The sequence below is a fragment of the Chlamydomonas reinhardtii genome, chromosome 17, assembly GCF_000002595.2.
Source record: "Chlamydomonas reinhardtii strain CC-503 cw92 mt+ chromosome 17, whole genome shotgun sequence".
NCBI lineage: Eukaryota > Viridiplantae > Chlorophyta > Chlorophyceae > Chlamydomonadales > Chlamydomonadaceae > Chlamydomonas > Chlamydomonas reinhardtii.
The window spans coordinates 1506305-1523848 of record NC_057020.1 but is presented as its reverse complement, the minus strand read 5'-3'; the positions used below and the strand labels follow the sequence as shown (position 1 = coordinate 1523848).

The 17544-nt window shown below is 62.1% G+C and overlaps 3 protein-coding genes across 3 annotated transcripts; 1 reads left to right on the top strand and 2 right to left on the bottom strand.

Moving 5' to 3' along the window:
• Positions 1–198: 198 nt before the first annotated feature.
• CHLRE_17g707200v5 (uncharacterized protein) lies at positions 199–7278 on the bottom strand. Its single transcript, XM_043072019.1, has 14 exons — positions 6842–7278; positions 6518–6711; positions 6212–6291; positions 5919–5961; positions 5668–5767; positions 5336–5429; positions 4844–5036; positions 4527–4556; positions 4223–4307; positions 3796–3884; positions 3454–3584; positions 1848–3026; positions 1532–1625; positions 199–1196 (listed from the first exon to the last, which is right to left on the bottom strand). The coding sequence occupies exons 1-14, from the start codon at positions 7059–7061 to the stop codon at positions 1149–1151; spliced, it is 2580 nt and encodes an 859-aa protein (XP_042914478.1). The 5' UTR covers positions 7062–7278; the 3' UTR covers positions 199–1148.
• A 48-nt stretch (positions 7279–7326) lies between these two features.
• Positions 7327–10778, bottom strand: CHLRE_17g707150v5 (uncharacterized protein). Its single transcript, XM_043072018.1, has 3 exons — positions 10468–10778; positions 10146–10333; positions 7327–9502 (listed from the first exon to the last, which is right to left on the bottom strand). Exons 2-3 carry the CDS (start codon positions 10313–10315, stop codon positions 7756–7758), a joined length of 1917 nt encoding a protein of 638 aa, XP_042914477.1. The 5' UTR covers positions 10316–10333; positions 10468–10778; the 3' UTR covers positions 7327–7755.
• Positions 10779–11858: 1080 nt separating this feature from the next.
• CHLRE_17g707137v5 (uncharacterized protein) lies at positions 11859–16489 on the top strand. The gene is made up of 2 exons (XM_043072017.1): positions 11859–12204; positions 12303–16489. Exons 1-2 carry the CDS (start codon positions 12193–12195, stop codon positions 13950–13952), a joined length of 1662 nt encoding a protein of 553 aa, XP_042914476.1. The 5' UTR covers positions 11859–12192; the 3' UTR covers positions 13953–16489.
• The last annotated feature ends 1055 nt before the right edge of the window (positions 16490–17544 follow it).

Below are 17544 nucleotides of genomic sequence, written 5' to 3'. Positions count from 1 at the left end.
ACAGCTTATAGGTGAAATGTTTAATGCTAGGACGCCGCGGGTGGGTGATGAACCTTGACGTTCCTGCTGCGGACCGCCGCGGCTGTGGAAAGTCTGCGCGCGGCGGATTTGTGTGGGCGTGTGGCAGCCTTGCCGTGACCTGTAACCGCCGTCGGCCGTGCGTGATGAGCATGTAGCGGTCCGGAATGGGCATTTGTAACAGCATACTGCTTACAGTTTACACGGAAGTGCGACCCTGGCAGTTGTCGTCAAGCGCATGCAATAATTAGTTGTATCAATGATTTGGTACAAGGCTCCAAGCCCCCAACACCTCCTGGTGCAATATGCTAGAGTGCATGCAACCCGTGCACGCAGTGTGCAAGGCTGCAAGCCTATGCCGCATCCGGCCCAGGGCACTATTTGCTTCCCGTCGGCACACCTGGACGCGCCCACGCATGCGGTGTGGTCTGTGTTATTATCCTCACCTAGCCGCAACCACAAATGCGCTATATTGACAATTGCAACACAAATGCAACCCTCCCAATCAAGATATGACTTGCGATCCAGAGATAAACGCCGGACAATACTCAACAACAAAGACCGCCCCGCCCGACTGGTGCACGGCACCCAACGCCTGGCATGGGCGGACGAACACCATGCTTACGTACCGCCACGTTCCCCACGCAGCGCTGCAATGTTGGCACCCCCCTACCTGTGCCAGCCGATGCCATGTACAGGGGAAGCAGGTTCACCAAACAACGCTCCGTCCATCAAGGTGAAGCCCCGTTCATCCAACAACAAGTTGTATAACTCCCATTTCGAGCTCGCATCTCGATCACGAGACAGCATTGAAATGCATGGCACCCGTGCTACCCATATGTACCACTACGACCGCAAAGCTCCTGTACTTCGTCCAGTCATCATGCGTCTCACGTGGCTTGCGGCATTCATTCACGTGCCACACCGTTTATTCTGGGGCCGTGCGGCACCCACTCGCGTTCAACAGTTTCATGCCTGTCAACCAGCTTGCAGGCGCTTCTGACCGCAAACCTGAATAATGTATCCCAGATCTGTGCCTTGCTCCCCGATGCGGACAGCCAGTTTGCTGCGGGCCCCGAGAGCCCGCATGAGCGGAAGCCATTTGCCAAGTTGACCCGGCAACCAGTTCGCTACATATTTCCCGGCCGGTCGCCCAGCATCATCTTGTGGTCGCCCACCTGCGGCGCGGAAACCAACGGGGGGTTACAATCATGATTAAATAAGAAGAGGCGAAGTTGCAGCCAGGCACATTGGCACAGGGGGGTCAGAGGAGTGCGTGCACAGCGGAGCAAGTGCGCGCCCGGCCGCGCGCACGCCCTGACTCACGGCCCCACCCGCCGTGGTACAGTTTCGCTCTGTGCCCGCTCGTTACCCTTACCTCGGGATCCGCACGTTAAATCGGGATCCGCACGTTAAACCCACCCGTAGCCTGCGGCCCCAACCCCGAGGCCCCATCCGCCCGCCCCCCCCCCCCCGCCCCCAGCAGCGCGCCCGCCTGGCCGCGTGCTCTCACCTGCGTCTGCACCCACAGCAGCACACTGATGATCACTACGTACAGACACACAGCCACGACGCAGCAGTACTTGTCGATGCGCGATGCCACGAACCTGCAGCAGCAGCATGTACACACAGGCGCATGCGGGCGCGAAACGTGATGATCACATGCCCGTTGGAAGAAGATGTGAACGGTGCATGGGCAATCCGCAGCAATCAAAAGACCCACTGCATGAGTGAGGCATGCGAGCCAGATGCCGTGACATGGAGAGGTAGGTTGCCTGCCACGAGACCCCGACCGCCCCTACACGCGCTGCACAACCAAATCCACGCACCAGGCGAACTCGGCGTCCTCCTTGCAGTTCTGATAGAACCGGTCCGGAGCCGCCGCCGCGCGCCCACACGCCGCCGCCACCGCCGCCCACGCCGCCGCCAGGCAGCCAAACAATCGGCCAAAGCAGCCGTCGTGCCGCCGCAGCCGCCAGGAGCCGCCGCCGGCAATGGCGTTGGGGCCAGTCGACGCCGAAGACGTCTTGTTGAAACAACCACCGCCGCCGCCGCCGCCGTCGGCAGATTCGGGGTAGGCGGCCGGCATAGGCGCAACCGCCGCGACGGGCGCGAAGTGGCTGCCGGTCAGCGGGGCAAGATGAACGGAAGCTGTGCCACCGTAGGCCACAGGATCCAGCATGTCGCCGCCGTTGCGGCTGCAGCTGCCGGCAGGCCCGCCAATGGAGCCGAAGCCCGCAGGATTGGCGTTGGGGTCGGCTTTGGGGCTGGCGGCAGCAGGTTGCAGGGCCGCCGCGGCCGCGGCGTGGGAGGGAGTGGGAAGGGGCGCGGGGGCGGTGACGGACGGCGGTCGCGAGCCCATCGCAACTGCCACTGCGGGGCACGCACCAGCCGCGTCCGCAACCACAAGGGGCGGCGGCGGAAGCAGCGGCGACGCCGGGGCGCGGCCGCGCCGGACGTGGCCGCTGTCCGGCCGGCTGCTGCTGGCGCCGGCTGTAGCAGGATCGGCGGCCTCAGCAGCGGTGGTGGCGCCGCCGCCACTGGCGGCAGCCAAGCGGCTCAGGGTGCCGGTGCGGCTGGGCGCACTGCTGCCGACGCCCTTGGGCGTGGGCGCCGCCGACGTGTGCGTGCCCGTGTGGGTGCCGGTGCCGGTGCCGGTGCCCGCGTTCGCCGCCGCCGCAAAGGCGGCCGCCACCGCCGCGCGGCGGGCGGCGCTGCGCTGCCGCGACACGGTCCGCCGGACCACCATGCCGCCGCCGGGGGCCACGACAATGCCGGTGCCGGCGACGCCCATGGCGCGGCGGGCGGTGGCGGAGGCGCCGGCGGAGGCGCCGCCCAGGTTGGCGGCGACGGCGACGGCGCCTGGGGAGTAGGGCACCAGCACGGCGTCTGAGCCCGCGCGCTGCAGCTCCTTACTGTCACGGAACTTTGTGAAGGCGGAGGTGAGGGCGCGAGACACGCGGCGTGTGAGCGTGCCGCTGCCGCCCGCGCTGGCGTTGGTCTGGCGCCTGCGTGTGGGTGCGCGCAAGCAGCGTGTGTGCGTGTCAGCAATGTTGAGTTGCGTTGCGTCACGTGGCTGCCCGGCCAGCTATCGGACTGCGTCATCAGCAGCAGCCCATGCGTGCCTGCATGCCTGACCCAATCAGACTCGCTTACACCTATCGGTAGTGTCATCCCCTTTCGTCCTCACTCTCCTTGACCTCCACTTCGCACCTCACGCCGACACCGCACCCGACACCGCACGTGCCCCAATGTCCGCACCCCCACACACCGAAACCCACACCCACACCCACGCCCTCAACCACACCCGCAACCACACACCACACGCCCGCAACCACACACCACACGCCCGCAACCACACACCACACGCCCGCAACCACACACCACACGCCCGCAACCACACACCACACGCCCGCAACCACACACCACACACACCTGAGCAGTGTGCTGTACTTCTGGAAGCAGGTGCGCTTGTTGGTGAGCACCACCGGCAGCGTGGCAATGCGGTTGACAATCAGGCTCTCCACACACGCCACCAGCATCATCACGTAAGCCACAAGCACCACCTGCAGCAGCAGGGCGCGTGCGAGTGCGTGTGTTTGTCAGGGCCGCGAGCGGACGTGTTTACTGCATGTCTGTGCTCATTGCCTGTTTGTCTTCGGTGTTTTTCACAGGCCCACCACGTCTGTATCCCACTCCATCTCGGTATGGTACGCATCCTCATTTTCGCTGCGGCCATCACTCCCCCCACGGCCCCACCCGCACTATCCGACCCACCTGCTGCAGCGCGTTCAGGTAGTTGGCGGGCGGGAAGTCGAACACGAACTGCATAGCCGTCAGACTCAGAAACAGAGTCATGATCACAACTGTGAAGGCAAGCAGGGGGCAAGCGGAAGGGGCAGGGGAAGCAGGGAGCAGTTGGGGAGCGGGGTCTGGGGCAGCGGCACGAGGACAGGGCAGCATAGCACTGGCAGCCTTGGGAAGTTGAGCGGGTGTGCCAGTCTTGCGGCTGGTCGGCTTCAGCACACAGCTTCCGCAACCCGCCCTCCAGTCCCTGGTAGCGACGGCGATACGAACAGAGCTCACATCCCATCGTCTGCCGCTGCTGCCGCTGTCCAATGCTTCGCCGCCATCCCCTCGCCCTCATCCCGCCCTCGCCCCTTGCCCCCGCCCCTCACCCACGCTCCAGCCCGCCAGCTCTCACCCATTCTGTCTCCCAGCGCGTTGCAGGGCATGCAGTACACCACGAACACCACCAGACTGATAATGAGCACTGGGATCAGGTTGGCCTGTGTGGCAGTGTCACAGCACGGGGGAAGGAGGTCGGCACCGTGCACGCGAGTTGGGCTGCACGTGATGTTTCACATGCCCTTTGGGACAGCAGTCCAGTTGCAGGCAAGTGCACGGGCCAAAGACAACCCGTGGCCCCCCGTGCGGTCTTGTGGTTCCTGATAAGGTGACCGGCGCGGCACGTGTGTACGGTACACGCACACGAGTCCCGCACTCACCATGACGTAGTAAGACGACACGCGCTTCACCTGCGGAGGCACCAGAGCAGTAGGTGGTGGGAAAAGTGGCGAAGTGCGGGCGCGGCTGGTCCGATGGTGTCGTGGCACGACACCGAGGCGGCTGCGGACGCCGCCGTGACAGCCCGTACCTGCTGGCGCAGCCCCACCTGCCGCCCGGAACATCCTGGCCCTGACCCCCCACCCCGCCTCGCGCCGCTTTTGACACGCACACATACACACACACGCCCCCCTCCCACATACACACACTCCCCCTGCCCCCACGCCCTGCCCCCTCCCCCTCCCCATCTTTCCCACACCATGATATCCGCCACCAGCACGATGGGGCCGTACAGCGCCCGCGCCTCGTCGTACACGGAGCTGTAGGTGCCGCACCAGTCCGGGGCGGTGGTGCCGCGACCCGAGTTGTCGGCGTAGTGGCGGTCGGTGACACGCAGGGACTGCACCAGCACCGCCAGCTCGCCGCTGGAGGCGCTGGAGGCGTCATAGTACCTGTGTGTGTGCGTGTGTGTGTGAGGGGGGGGGAGGGGTTCCAGGCATGGATAGTTTGGAGAAGGCCATGTTGAAGCGGGGGAAGGGGGGGAGGTAAATGGGCAGGGAGAGGAGAAGGGAGTGAGGGGGGGAGGAGAGGTGTGTGCTGGGAGATGAGGGAAGGATGGAGGCGGGCAGCGTGCTGCAGATAGCCAGCAGGGTCCATGGGAGGTGGGGCGGGCTCCCGGCATGACTTGTTAGATGAAGGTAGCTAGGGAGCCCAAGGCGCCCAACCCGTCGTGCCGTCCTCACACATGTACCTGTGGGCGGTGACGCCGTATGAGGCCTGGCAAGTACGGCTGTCGTACAACTTGCCCTTGCCCCACTTGACACGCCAGCCCGACAGGTCCGCGCCTGCAGCGCGTTGCGTGCGAGACACGTAACTTTTTGTGGGGACCCTTCACACGGCCACAACCGGGTAGGAAACATGTAGGTGTGGGAGGAGTGAACGAGGTTCTCGGGCATGTATCATACGGCCACGACCTCGTGAGAGAAGCATATCTGGCTGCGCACGTGCACCCGAACTCTAACGCTGCTCTGGATTGATGGCCCCCGTATTTCTTCTCTGCCTCCCCCGCCTGCCCTGCCCCACCCTTGGTGTGTGCGGTGTTGTTGAGCTTGGCCACGTGCTCCCACTTGAGCCCCACCGCGTGCGACTGGCTGTCCGCTATGGCCATCTCCATCAGCAGGTGCTGAGGGGAGGAGGGGAGGAGGGGCGTGGCGGGCCGGGGCGTGTGAAGGCTTGAATTGATAGAGGAGTGAGCAGTGGGAGAGGCATGGGCGTCATTGGTTTACCATGATGTAGTCCACAGCGTGACCAACCCACGACGCCCGGTGGCATACCTGGTGGTCAAAGGGGTAGGCTCGGAAGTCCAGTGGCGAGTACCTGGCCGCAGTGGCAGCAGGGGCCATGAGTGGTAGGAGTGCACACGTGCGGCAGCAGGGAGCAGCAGCCGTCAGAGCCACATACAGGGCGGCCCAAGCGGGCATGGTAAATGCGCGGAGTGAGTCTACCCACGATAAGGCCTGCCGCCCCCTCCAAGGTTCACTCTCCTCAATGCACCACCCCGCAAAGCACAGCTCCACAAACACTCGCGCCGCGTGGCGCCATCCTCCCCCACCCCACCCAGGCTCACCACCTCCCGATGATGCGGGTAGACCAGCTGACAGCGCCGCTGGTGGCGTTGGCGTTGATGCGGTAGCGCGGCAGCTGGTCCTGTTGCAGTCATCGTACCAAACAAGATAAACACAAAAAGGTTAGATGCTGGGATGCAAAGTGTTTGGAGATTTCTGGGACTGTCCATCGGAGCTTGTCACGCGTACCGTGAGCATCCCGTGCACACCGGCCGCGCCAGCGCCCAGCCCCCTCCCTCCCCTGTCCCGTCCCCGTCCCTTCCCAAATCCCAGCTCCCCCTCTCTTCAGTCCCCGCCTTCACCCGTACCTCGTCATAGCCGATCAGGTTTGGCATCTCGATGTGCGGCAACCACATGGCGTCGCAGCAGCCGGCCGAGGGCAGGCCGTTGCTGTCGCAGCTGCGGGCGCACACGTCGCTTGCGTTGTTCATGACCTGCGCGGACCGCGCCCGCACCGCCTCGCCGGCGCCCGCGTCCTTCCAAGTCAGGATGACCCACCAGGCTGCGGGGTGAGAAGACATCGCACACAAACAAAGAAAGACACACGCAAAGTCATACAGGGGGCCGGCGCGCGCTTGGGGCCAGCCGTCTGTGCGTCAACGGGCACGCGTGCGACGGAGCAAGCTGCATACCTGCATGGTATGTGTTCTCCGAGGTGCTGAATGCGGTCACGCGCTCCAGCAACGCCGAAACTGCTACGTCTGTGTAGCTGGGCGGGCCCCCAGGCAGCGCAGGCGCCCATGGCGGATTGCCTCCCTCCGCGCCGAGCAGCGGATTCTGCAGCTGCGCATTACTGGTTGAAAGTGCCGCTAGCAGGCACGCCACGAGCAGGCTCCTCGCGGCCCTCGTCATGACGGAAAATGCTCAGTCAAGGACGCCAGGCCCTACGCGCTACAGTTGTACCCTCACCCATCACCCATTTATGGCCCTAAGGCTTGTGACAATCAAGCAGAACTGCAGGAATGCGTTTGGGGACAAGTAATGTTTGCCTCGAGTTTCAAACGCTGTTGCGTGATTGCGAGTTCGTCCACGTGTTGGTAAATGAGTACGTATGGACGCGTATAAGCAACCTGTGACCCCACTCCACCCATTTGGCCCCCGGCTGTCGCCAACCGCTGCCTCCCCATCGACAAGTCTACTCGCATCACACCCCCGCGCGGCACGCGCAGAATACCCGCCACCTCATCAAGCCAGTCACACAGCGATGCTTTCATGTCAAAGTGCCTTCCCAAAGTGCATCCGATGCGCCAACGGGCGGACGTGTGTCTGTGACGCGTCCCTGCCTCACCATCAGAACCTCACCATCCCAACCCTTGGCGGTCTGGCAAATGATCCTTGGCGGTCTGGCCTGACTGAAATGTGCGAAATGCAGCAACGCTGATCGCCTTCCGCCCAGGCATAAACGTCACGTCAAGTGCAAGCAAAGACGTCGCAGCCAAGAGGCTCCGGGGCGCTAGGTGCTCACTTCTGATGTTCCCTCTCGGGAGTCTTCCCTCACATCCTCTCCCCCGCCCATCCAAAAATTGAACGGTACCGTTACCCTATGCTACAGGCACACAAACTGCCGCAGCCAGCTTGGCAGCACCTCCGCGTTCCCCGCCTGCTGCTGCTGCTGCTGCTGCCCGCCCCACCCGCCCTCCGACTCCCCGCTCACACTGCCATCCTCCTCGGCTGCACCATCGCGGCCGGCGCCGCTTGTGTGACCACCGCCGGCCGCCACCTGCTCAGCTGCAGTCTCCCCGGAGCCTGCTACGCTATCCACCACGTCACCGCCCCCGCGGCCCGCTGCCTGCTGCCCGCCAAGCTGCATCCGCTCAAATGGGCTCAGCTTCCGGCCCCCGCCTTGCCGGCCTGGTGGGAGGGCGGGGAGGGCGGGGCCGTCGCCGCCACCACCATGTGCCTGATACAGTGCCGCCACCCGCGATGCAGCCGTTGCTGCGCCAGCGCTGACCACACCGGCCACACCGGCCACACCGGCCCCAGCAGCAGGCTCGGCATAATGGGCCCGTGTTACCCGCACGTGCACGTCATCAGGCCCTGCAGCCGCCGCCACGCCGCCACCAGCACCGCCACCTTGTCCCTGCCGGCCGCTTAGCGCCGGCCGCGTCATGCCCTGTGTGCGTGCACAGCTGCTGGACAACCCCGCCTGCTCCGACCCCTGCTGACCATGCCCTTCATGCATGGGTGCAGCCGCCACAAACGGCGCCGTGTTTTGCCACCCGGCAGCCCCTATAGCATCTGCTGACACGCGAGTAGCTGTAGCCACCCCCCCGCTCTCCGCCTCCTGCGTATGCCCCGCGCCTCCTCCATTAAGATAACCTGCTCTCCCACCACCTTCCTCGCCACACGCACGGCCCGCTGCCAGGGCTGCACTCACTGCCGCCCCTGCTTCTGCTGCCTGTGATGGCTGTAGCCGCGGCAGCGGCTGCGGAGGCTGTAGCTGCTGCTGCTGCTGCTGCTGCTGCTGCTGCTGCTGCTGAGCCCCGCCCTTGGCCCCGCCGCCCACCTCCAGTAGCAGCCCCGGCCTGAAGCGGCGCAGGGGCCGGCCCTTCTGGTAGCCGTACTGGTTGGTAACCACCCGTGTTCCCCCCACCTGCACGTCGTAGTTGTGATGTGTGTGGCCGCTCACCCACATCGCCAGCAGCGGTGGCTCCCGCGGCGGCTGCGGCGGCTGTGGCAGCTCTGGCGATGCCGGGTGGTACTGCTGCTGCCCCGGATCCACTTCCCCAGGCTGCCTCAGCTGCTGCCTCCGAAACTGCTCATGCCAGCTCTGCCACAGCTGCTGGTCCAGCTGCTGCTGCTGAAGGATGAAGGGCCGCAGGTCTGAGGCGTAGGCGGGCGTGTGGGGGCCGCCACGGAACTCGGGTGGCTGACTGACGTCCATGAGCGGCGCGTGGTGTGTCACAACCACCACCACCTCCGCTTCTTCTTCCTGCTCTTGTCCCATCGGCGCCAACTCCACTAACGCTGAGCTGCAGCGCTGGCTGCGGCCATTGCCGCCTCCTGCGGTGGCCGCGGTGCGGGTCGCCGGCGTCGCGGCAGCTATGGCAGCCGCTGCAGCGGCACGGGCCGCGTCACCCGCGCGCAATGGTGATGAGGTGTGGGCGGCCTGGGTTGCGTGGGCTGCGCCGGCGGCGTGGGAAGCGCGTGCGGCGTGGGCCCGGCGCTCCAGGGCTGCGGCGCGGCGGGCGCGGGCGCGATCTAGGGCTGCGGCGAGGAAGTCCAGGTTGGCTGTGAACAGGCGGCTGGAGGCCTCGGGCGTGAGGCGCTGGTTGGGGGCGGTGTAGGCCTCCCTGTGGAGGGTGGTGAGAGGTAGGTAGGGAATGAGGGCACGGGATGAGGGGCAGGGCAGGAGGTAGGTGGGGAGAGAGGCGCGGGTGCGAGAGCGGGCGGGGATGGGTGCGCGGGGAAAGGGGCAGCAGGGAGGGGGCGGGAGCGAGTGATGGGGGCGGGTGGAGGCGGGCAAGTGCAGGCGGCGTGGGGGCGTGCGTCAGCGAGGGTAAGAGGGAGAGGCATGCGGGTGGGCGCAGTGTGACAGGTAGGCGGCGGATGACAGGCAGGTCCAAGCAATCCAACGGCGTGTGTGTGTGTGTGTGTGTGTGTGTGTGTGTGTGTGTGTGTGTGTGTGTGTGTGTGTGTGTATGTATGTATGTATGTGTGTGTGTGTGTGTGTGTGTGTGTGTGTGTGTGTGTGTGTGTGTGTGTGTGTGTGTTGCCATTGCCTGCCCTCACCCCCTTGACTCCCACCGGTATATATGCCTGCATGCATGTCCATCTACATCTGGGCGGCCTTAGTCCCGCCGCCGTGTGGCCCAACCTCTACCTCCCCAATCCAGCAGTCATCATTGTCGCACACGAACACACGGTACTTGTGCACAGTCGCACACACACCTCCACCACCATGTCGTACCACTGCACCACCACCGCATCACTCACCAAAAGCACAGCATGTCCGACATCGCGTCCGCCTGCTCTGGCGGGATGTAGCTCCACAGCGTGGAACCAACGAAAGTAATGCCGCCCAGCCTAAGCTCGCGGTTGTTCAGGTAGTGCACATTACCCAGGGCGCAGCAAAGCAAGTCAATCTGGGCGTCAACCTCCGCCATGGTAGCGCCGTTTGCATACTGCGTGCAGGAACGTTGGGGTTGAGATGCATGGAGAAGGTCAGCCTGACGAAGGGCCAATGTCCTAGCAGGGGAGAGGCAAGGGGTCCATATTGATTTTGGGTTCTTGCACGCGTGCGCTGGTCTGCACTCACATATTCTCGGTTTCCCGCCAGCAGCAGGGTGCATTTGATATTCTGGGAGCATTCTGATAGTAGGGCAGCATAATTAGGCATGAATGGCTCGCCTATGTCCCCTGCGAGGATAAGGACATCGCAGGCAGCCTGCGCCTGAGCGCACAGAGCGTCACCGAGCTTGAAGTCTCCATCCGAGAACTCTGTGTGTAAGTCTGATAACAATGCAATCTTCATCGTCCACGCCGCGGCAAAAATCGGCGGGACAAAGGACCTGACAAAGGACGAGCAAGCTCATATGTTTCTACTCCTATTACATGAAGACGCATTCATCTGACGACTAAATGACTGCAAAGCACAAGCTGGGAAACATACTGTAACTTGGCCATCCGTCGCTAGTATAGATCGGAGCGCGGCCCGGGGCCCAGGGGCATGCCTGGGCCTGTGCCCGTCTGTGCCCAGGCTTGTGTCCAGAGGCAGCGGGCCCGGGCGGGGCCCGTTTATGGGTGGGCCCATTCATACGCACTTGCCAGCAAATAATTGGGCCGTCACATGGTTTGGACGGGGGGCCGAATCCTTGCCCCCATCAGAATCGCTGTTACAGCAATGCCGGCCTCCAAGTCATCATCGGTGCAGATATTGCCCGCTTGCTCAGGTCCAGCAATGCGCTCAGACAGCAGCTTAGTGACTGCATGCGCAGCACCAGCTCCTAATGCACGCCGTCCACCGTACGTGCGTTCCCAGCAGCATGGATAACGGCAGGTTGACGCCCCCTTAGGATTGAACCCCGCCCCCCGTGCCGTTGATCCCTGCAACGAAAGTCCCTTGCCTGCAATTTTGCACGCGTAGCCTTTATGTTCCTTGGCGACACGTAGGGGCATGGTCCCACGCATGCCATGTGCAACATACATGTCAACCGACAGCAGCAAGCAGGCGAATGCATTCCGGCCCGGTTGAGACGGGTGCGCTATAACCTTGTGCGCAATAGTGGGTCTTCTTGCATCTGGGCGACGGAAGGGCGGGAGCGATCGAGCGACCTTACGTCGTAGGTAGTCGATGCTGCCATTCATCGCTCATTCATGGCTGCTGGTAAACGGATAGCATCGGGCGCTTTCTGGCAATAATAAATCACAGCTTTTTACCCAAGAGGGGCTGCGCAAAGTCTTGTGAGTGTCCTGACCTAGCGTCCTAACACCTTCGTACGTGTCCTGATAATGAGCAATCCCTGACGCTCCGGCACTGCTCAGCTGAACTTAAATCATTGACGTGGTAACCGGTGATTGATCAAGTGTTCCAAGGTTGCAATCCCCTCGCAGCGAGGCCCAATCTGCCCATACATGCATACAGTGGGAGCTACGGGACAGTCGCGCGGGTTTACGCAATAGGCTCGCCGTGGCTTGTTCCCACCATCTCCAAATAGGCACACACCATAACTTAGGCACTGAATCCCGCTGGCAACTACGATTTGCCCACAGCAGAAGTCAGCGGCGTTTGTGGTTCCGAGCTTTCAACCTGCGTCCCCGGAAGCAACTCTCTACATGTATCACTCTCATGGCAACATGCGTTCGGTGGCTTAGCGAGATTTCGCGCCTCAGGGGGGCGCGTTGACGCTCGCCGCGGGCCATGAGTGACCACAATGCCCCTTCCGCGGGCCGGTTTTCCAGCCGTGGAATGTTACAGACTATGTTGGAGCAGAATCAGCAACAGTTGCAGCTCTCTCGCGGCCTGGAAGCGCACTTGGGGACGATGCTCGACGAGGTGAGACTCTTGCTGCGTCCCTGCGGCTCTGCTCGACTGCACGGGCTCGACATAGGCTAACGCCGTCACGTTCTGCCCATTGCTGGCCCCGCGTGCAGTCTACGCAGCTCAGCCAACAGTTAGCGGCAGCACTGCAAGAGTATCGCGAATCGCGGAGCTCCAAAAAGCGATGCGTGTCCACGTCCCCGCTGGGTTGCTGCTTTCAGCCTCCTCTAAAGCTGGCGAAGGCGCCGCCTGAGCCCAAACCCGGTAGCACGACGCCACCAGCATCAAGCGCCATGGGTGCTGGGAAAGGCTTGGACGCTATCGCAGGCTTGAGGCCGCAGCTGATGACCGCTGCTGTGCGGCACGCCGCCAGTGGCGGCCCCCCTGACAAAAGCGGCGCACGCCATCGCAACGACGACCCCGGAGCCTCTGAAACCAGAGACAACACCAAGCACGCTCCCGTGTCCCTGCGCGACAAACAGCGAAACAGTGACGCTGAACTGGTCGGCGCCAGCGCCGGTGTCCGAATCAGCAGCGGCGGCGGCAACGGCGTCCGGCGGGACAGCGGCAGCAGTAGCGGCGGCGTACCAGCGCATGCGCAAGCGCTACTGCTGCCACACTTGTCGCAGCCGCCGTCACCCGCAGCAGCGCGCGGCAACCTTCTCAACAGCAGCGCCACAGAGACGCGGGGCTTACATGCCAAGGGAACCGTTCCTTCTGCGGCGGCAGCGACTGCGGCGGCAGCTCGGCTACGTCCACGCAGCAGCCGGCACACCGGTACCTTCGCCGGTGGCAGCCTGCAGCAGCAGCAGCAGCAGCCAATGCTGTTGCGTGATCGCATCCGGCGCCACGCCCACCGGCACGTCGACGGCGGCGTGTTGGTCGCTAGCGGCAGCCACTTGGAGATTATTGCGTCACAGCAACCCGCCGCTGCTGCTGCTGCATTGCGTGCATGCGGCAAAGCTGACGTAGGCTTTGCCTCGCCAGTTGCGGCGGCGGCGGCAGGCATCACAAACACGGCGCCGCAACTGGAGATGGAGTATGCTGCCGGCAACAGCAGAGACGGCAGCGGTGGCAGCAGGAGCAGCAACAGCAGTAGCTTCGGAGCACTTGCGCAGCTGGGCTCTCGCAACAGCTCGTCGCCACACTTCCCATCGTCGCCCACGACCGCCGGCGGCCCCTCCTCCCCGCTCACGCTGCTGCGCACGCAGAGCAGCCACGAGCAACTGCCTCCATCACCGCATATCTCATCGTCGCTGAGGCGTTTGGCGGCGCCGGCGGCGCTGAACGGTGCTTGTGCGCTTGCCACGGCTCCTCAAGTTTCTGCTGGTTTGCCGATTGCAGCTGCCGCAGCGCCGCCGCTGCGACTGCTGCTACCTCCGGCCCTGCCTCCACTGGCACCCAACACCGCTGGAACCAGCCGCAACACTTTCGCTGGTGGCGTTGGCATACGGCTATCTTGGCCGCAGCAGCACCCGCAGCAGGCCACAGCAAGCGTCGGCGGCACAGCAGGAGCAGGTGCGCCGTTCACGCAGCAGTGGCGGCCGTGTGCCCAGCAAGCGCAGCACCAGCAGCAGCCTGCTGCCGCCGCCCACGATGGCGGGGGGCACGTCGTTGCTGCTGCTGTTCACCCCGTCGGTGGCGGCGCCGCTGCCGGTGCGAACTACGCGCGGACCAGCTCGGAGCAACTTGACAGCATAAACTTTGATTCTGTTTTGTGGCAGCTGGATGAGAACGAGCTGGACGCAATCTTGTTTAAGTAAGGCTATGCAATTCGCAGCTAGCTGGCTTCCATACACGCTTCTTTCCCTCCTTATTTTACTTGATTCTCTGCAACGTTGCACGCGTTTCTAGCATTCCGTTATGGGTAGCGATACGTACGCGTGCATGACGTTCGCAGAGCATGATGAGTATGTATTCTCGTGTTTGTCCATGTGTTTGCATGGGGTCCGAGCGATGGAACTGCGGCCATGCTGATGCATGCCGGAACAGCAGGTGCGCGTGCGCCCGCGTGCGCTCGTAAGTAGATAGATAACGCATACAACGGTAGGCCCCACCAACTGCAGCAGTAATTGCAGCAGAGCGAGAGTGCCCGTTCACACACGCATCGCATGCACACGTGCATGCGCGCGCTAGAGAGCGAGCGGTTGCTCGGTGCACCCTTCGTCGTCCTTGTCGGAGCTTGTTTGCTTGAATACGACTGTCCTGCATAGGAATAAATTTCTTTCAATAATTTGGTCGCGTTTGGGTGTATGTTGGTTATTGATTGGCAGGTCGACGCTACAGCCGTTCAACCAACGAAGTGCACGGCTAGTGGCAGCAGTGCTAGCTGCAGCAGTGGATGCCTGCTGGATGCAAGCAAGGAATGGTTTCGGCGGCGTGGGGGGTATTGAAGCCATGTACGTGCGTGTGGCCGGTTTGCCCTAACAATCTATCCTACCGCTATCACGCACCACGTACACACACCTAGGGTGGCGACCGATTTATCGCACACACACACACACATATATACACACGTGGATGGCGTAGTGGTATGGAGTGCGGAGTGTGGAGCAGCAAGCGTTCAACCGGCACGAAGGTGTGAGCATCAATGCGCACGGGCTTACTTGCTTGCTCAAATGCTTGACGCTACCATGTGTACGTGTTGCGTGTGCGCGCGCACAGGCGCACGTGCAGCAGTTGCAAGCAAAGCAAGGGCTGGTAGGCACAAGGGCTGGTAGGCACATGGTAGGTGCGTGCCACCCTGCGTAATGACTTGATGATGCGCGTGAAACGATCATGTCTGAAAACAGGGTTCAGTACGTATGTAGGTGCTGAGAAGGCTGTAGATAGAGGCCAACAGGGGCAGCGGCACGTCGACATTTCCGCTGAACTTACTGTTGATTGCTAGCAGGGCGCACATGCGGCTTTCCTCTATAACTGGGGGGTTATTTATTCCTGTGACCGTTTGAATCACAGCCAGCCAGTGCATGTGTTGATAAGAAGCTGTACGCATGGCTGACGTACGTACACATATGCGCGCGAGGCAGGGCGTGCGTCATCGCCGCGCAATGGCGGGCGCGGCAGCAAGGGCAGACTGGACTGCTGGGCTATTTGCTTGCGCACGCAATTAACATGGGTGTTTTGCATTGTTCGTTGGAGATGAAATGTAAACTGAATCGGAAAGCCATGAGTAAGCACCTCGCTTGCTTGGCAGTATTTGGAAGTGGTGAGCACGTAAGGAGTTGGTGTGTGGATGGTGTGTGGCCTCGTTGGCCACAGCAAACACACCAGGCATGTGTGTATAGTGCATATCCTTCTTCGCATGCTGCACGGAAGGGTGGATCGTTTTCGGATGTACGTATACGTAGCCTGGCTTGGGCGCAAACAGTCCTCGGTGTCGAGAGCTACAGCTGGGTTAAGCTATCTAGCAGTGGTTGACGTATGTAATTTTACGGGATACCTGGGTGGTTGAGCGCACATCTTAATAACAAGTTATTGGCGCGCGTATGTGTGTTACTATGGGGTCGGAGGGATGGCGCGTGGCTGTATGTTCCGCGGACAAGCAAGCTAGCTAGCTGCAGTCGCCCGGTGCCAGCAGCCGCTAGAAGGGCCGGTATCGCCAGTCGATGGCGAGCTGCTGCTGGTGAACACAGATGATGAATGTGGGAATCAACGTGGCATCACATTGTGTGGAGCCATATGCAGCAGGCTGGGGACCCGTTGGGAGAGCAACAGGTAGGGAGGTGTAAAATATGGACGGCGGTGGGGGGCGTACATACACACACACACACACACACACACACACACACACACACACACAGCCATGCTTGCGTCTTCTGCAGCACGGCGTCAACCCTTTCCTTCTGCGGTGTTCTTAGTACTGTTCGTAGCATTGCATGACTTGTGTGAAAATAAGAGAAGCAAGAGGCAATGCAATCCGGGAGGCCTGAATGGCACCCGGCAGTGACTGCATGCCCAGACGGAGCACGAAGGCCGCCAGAGCGTCGCCGGCAGTAGCAGCTGCCGACACTTAGGTGGGCCGGCAAAGCATGCATAGCATGCATTGTATGATGATGTGCTATACACAAGCATGAAATGGCTACAATTAGAGCTGTAGCAATAGCAAGTACGACGATTTTGCTATGCAAGGACACGCATGGTATGTAGCAGTAAAGCGCAATGGGGCAGGGCAGGGCGGCAAACTCCGCGCTGTGTGGTCGTGTTGTGCATGGCCCCATGCAGCAAAACTGCACAAGTGCCTCTGCATGCATGCATGGGTCGGTCTTGATTGATGGCGATGATGTAATTGTGCTGTGCTGCTATACATGTACGCGTGTCCCCTGTCCGCAACTGCCTCGCGCGCCCCGTCCGTGCGTAGGGCTGCAGTGTCCGGCTGCAATCATACATACCGCCGCATTCCTCAGTCCTAACACAGTCACGCACGCGTGCACCAATCAAGGGACGCAGCCGCAGCACCAGGGTGAGCCGGAGCAGCGGGCGCTGCATGCAGCAGCAAGAGGCGCGGGCGCAAGCGATCAGCCGCGCCTATTGCACTGCCGCCGCAAACTGTTGGTTTAATTGTCACCTGCTGGGGTCCGGGAATCAGCTGCACACTACGGGAATTCGCCAACCTGCCTTAACCTTGTCCCATCGCACCCGCATTCCTCAGTCCTCACAAGGAACCCAGAGGCAGAGGAGAGTGCTCGTAGTGCTCGGTCTAAGTGCCGTATACACCTGGTAGACAGCAGCAGGCTGGTACTGCACATTCAGCATCAGTTGGCGTCCGCCGTGAGGGTATGCGGTGACCCGGCCAATGGATGGGCCGCCAAAATTCGGGGGTCGGTGGTCGTCCCTGCCGTGTGTGGGGCTCCGTTGGGTTCCAGGAGCCCATCCAGGCAGGTCAAGGGGTTCCCGGGGGATTCCGGGGCATGTATATATGAGGTCTGGTACTTTGTTTCCAACCTCCTTCCCCCCGGCTTGCTTATGCAGTTGGCGGGACTGCCAGCTTTCGTGTCCATGCCCAACCAACCGTCATCCAAATAAATAATGCTCCGTCCAATAGCACCATTAGCATAACATTTGGAGGGCTTGAATAATAGCGTTCAAAAGCGCTGATGTCATGGGGACCACGCGGACTGCTGTAGCTAATCCGAAGCGGCAATAGCTTGGCGTGGGTCTTGACGACAATCAAGTTAGTAATAAGGCTGCCGCCGCTGCGCCATCAAAGCCGTGCCATCATGCTCCCGGGCTGAGGACTTCGACAAGAAAGGCAAGGGAAAAGTGGGCTGCGCCCCCGCCACGCCTAGCTAGTCTGAGGCCGCTAGCATCTACCGCATCTCCCAGACATAGCCGGGGTCGGTTCGTACAGGCACG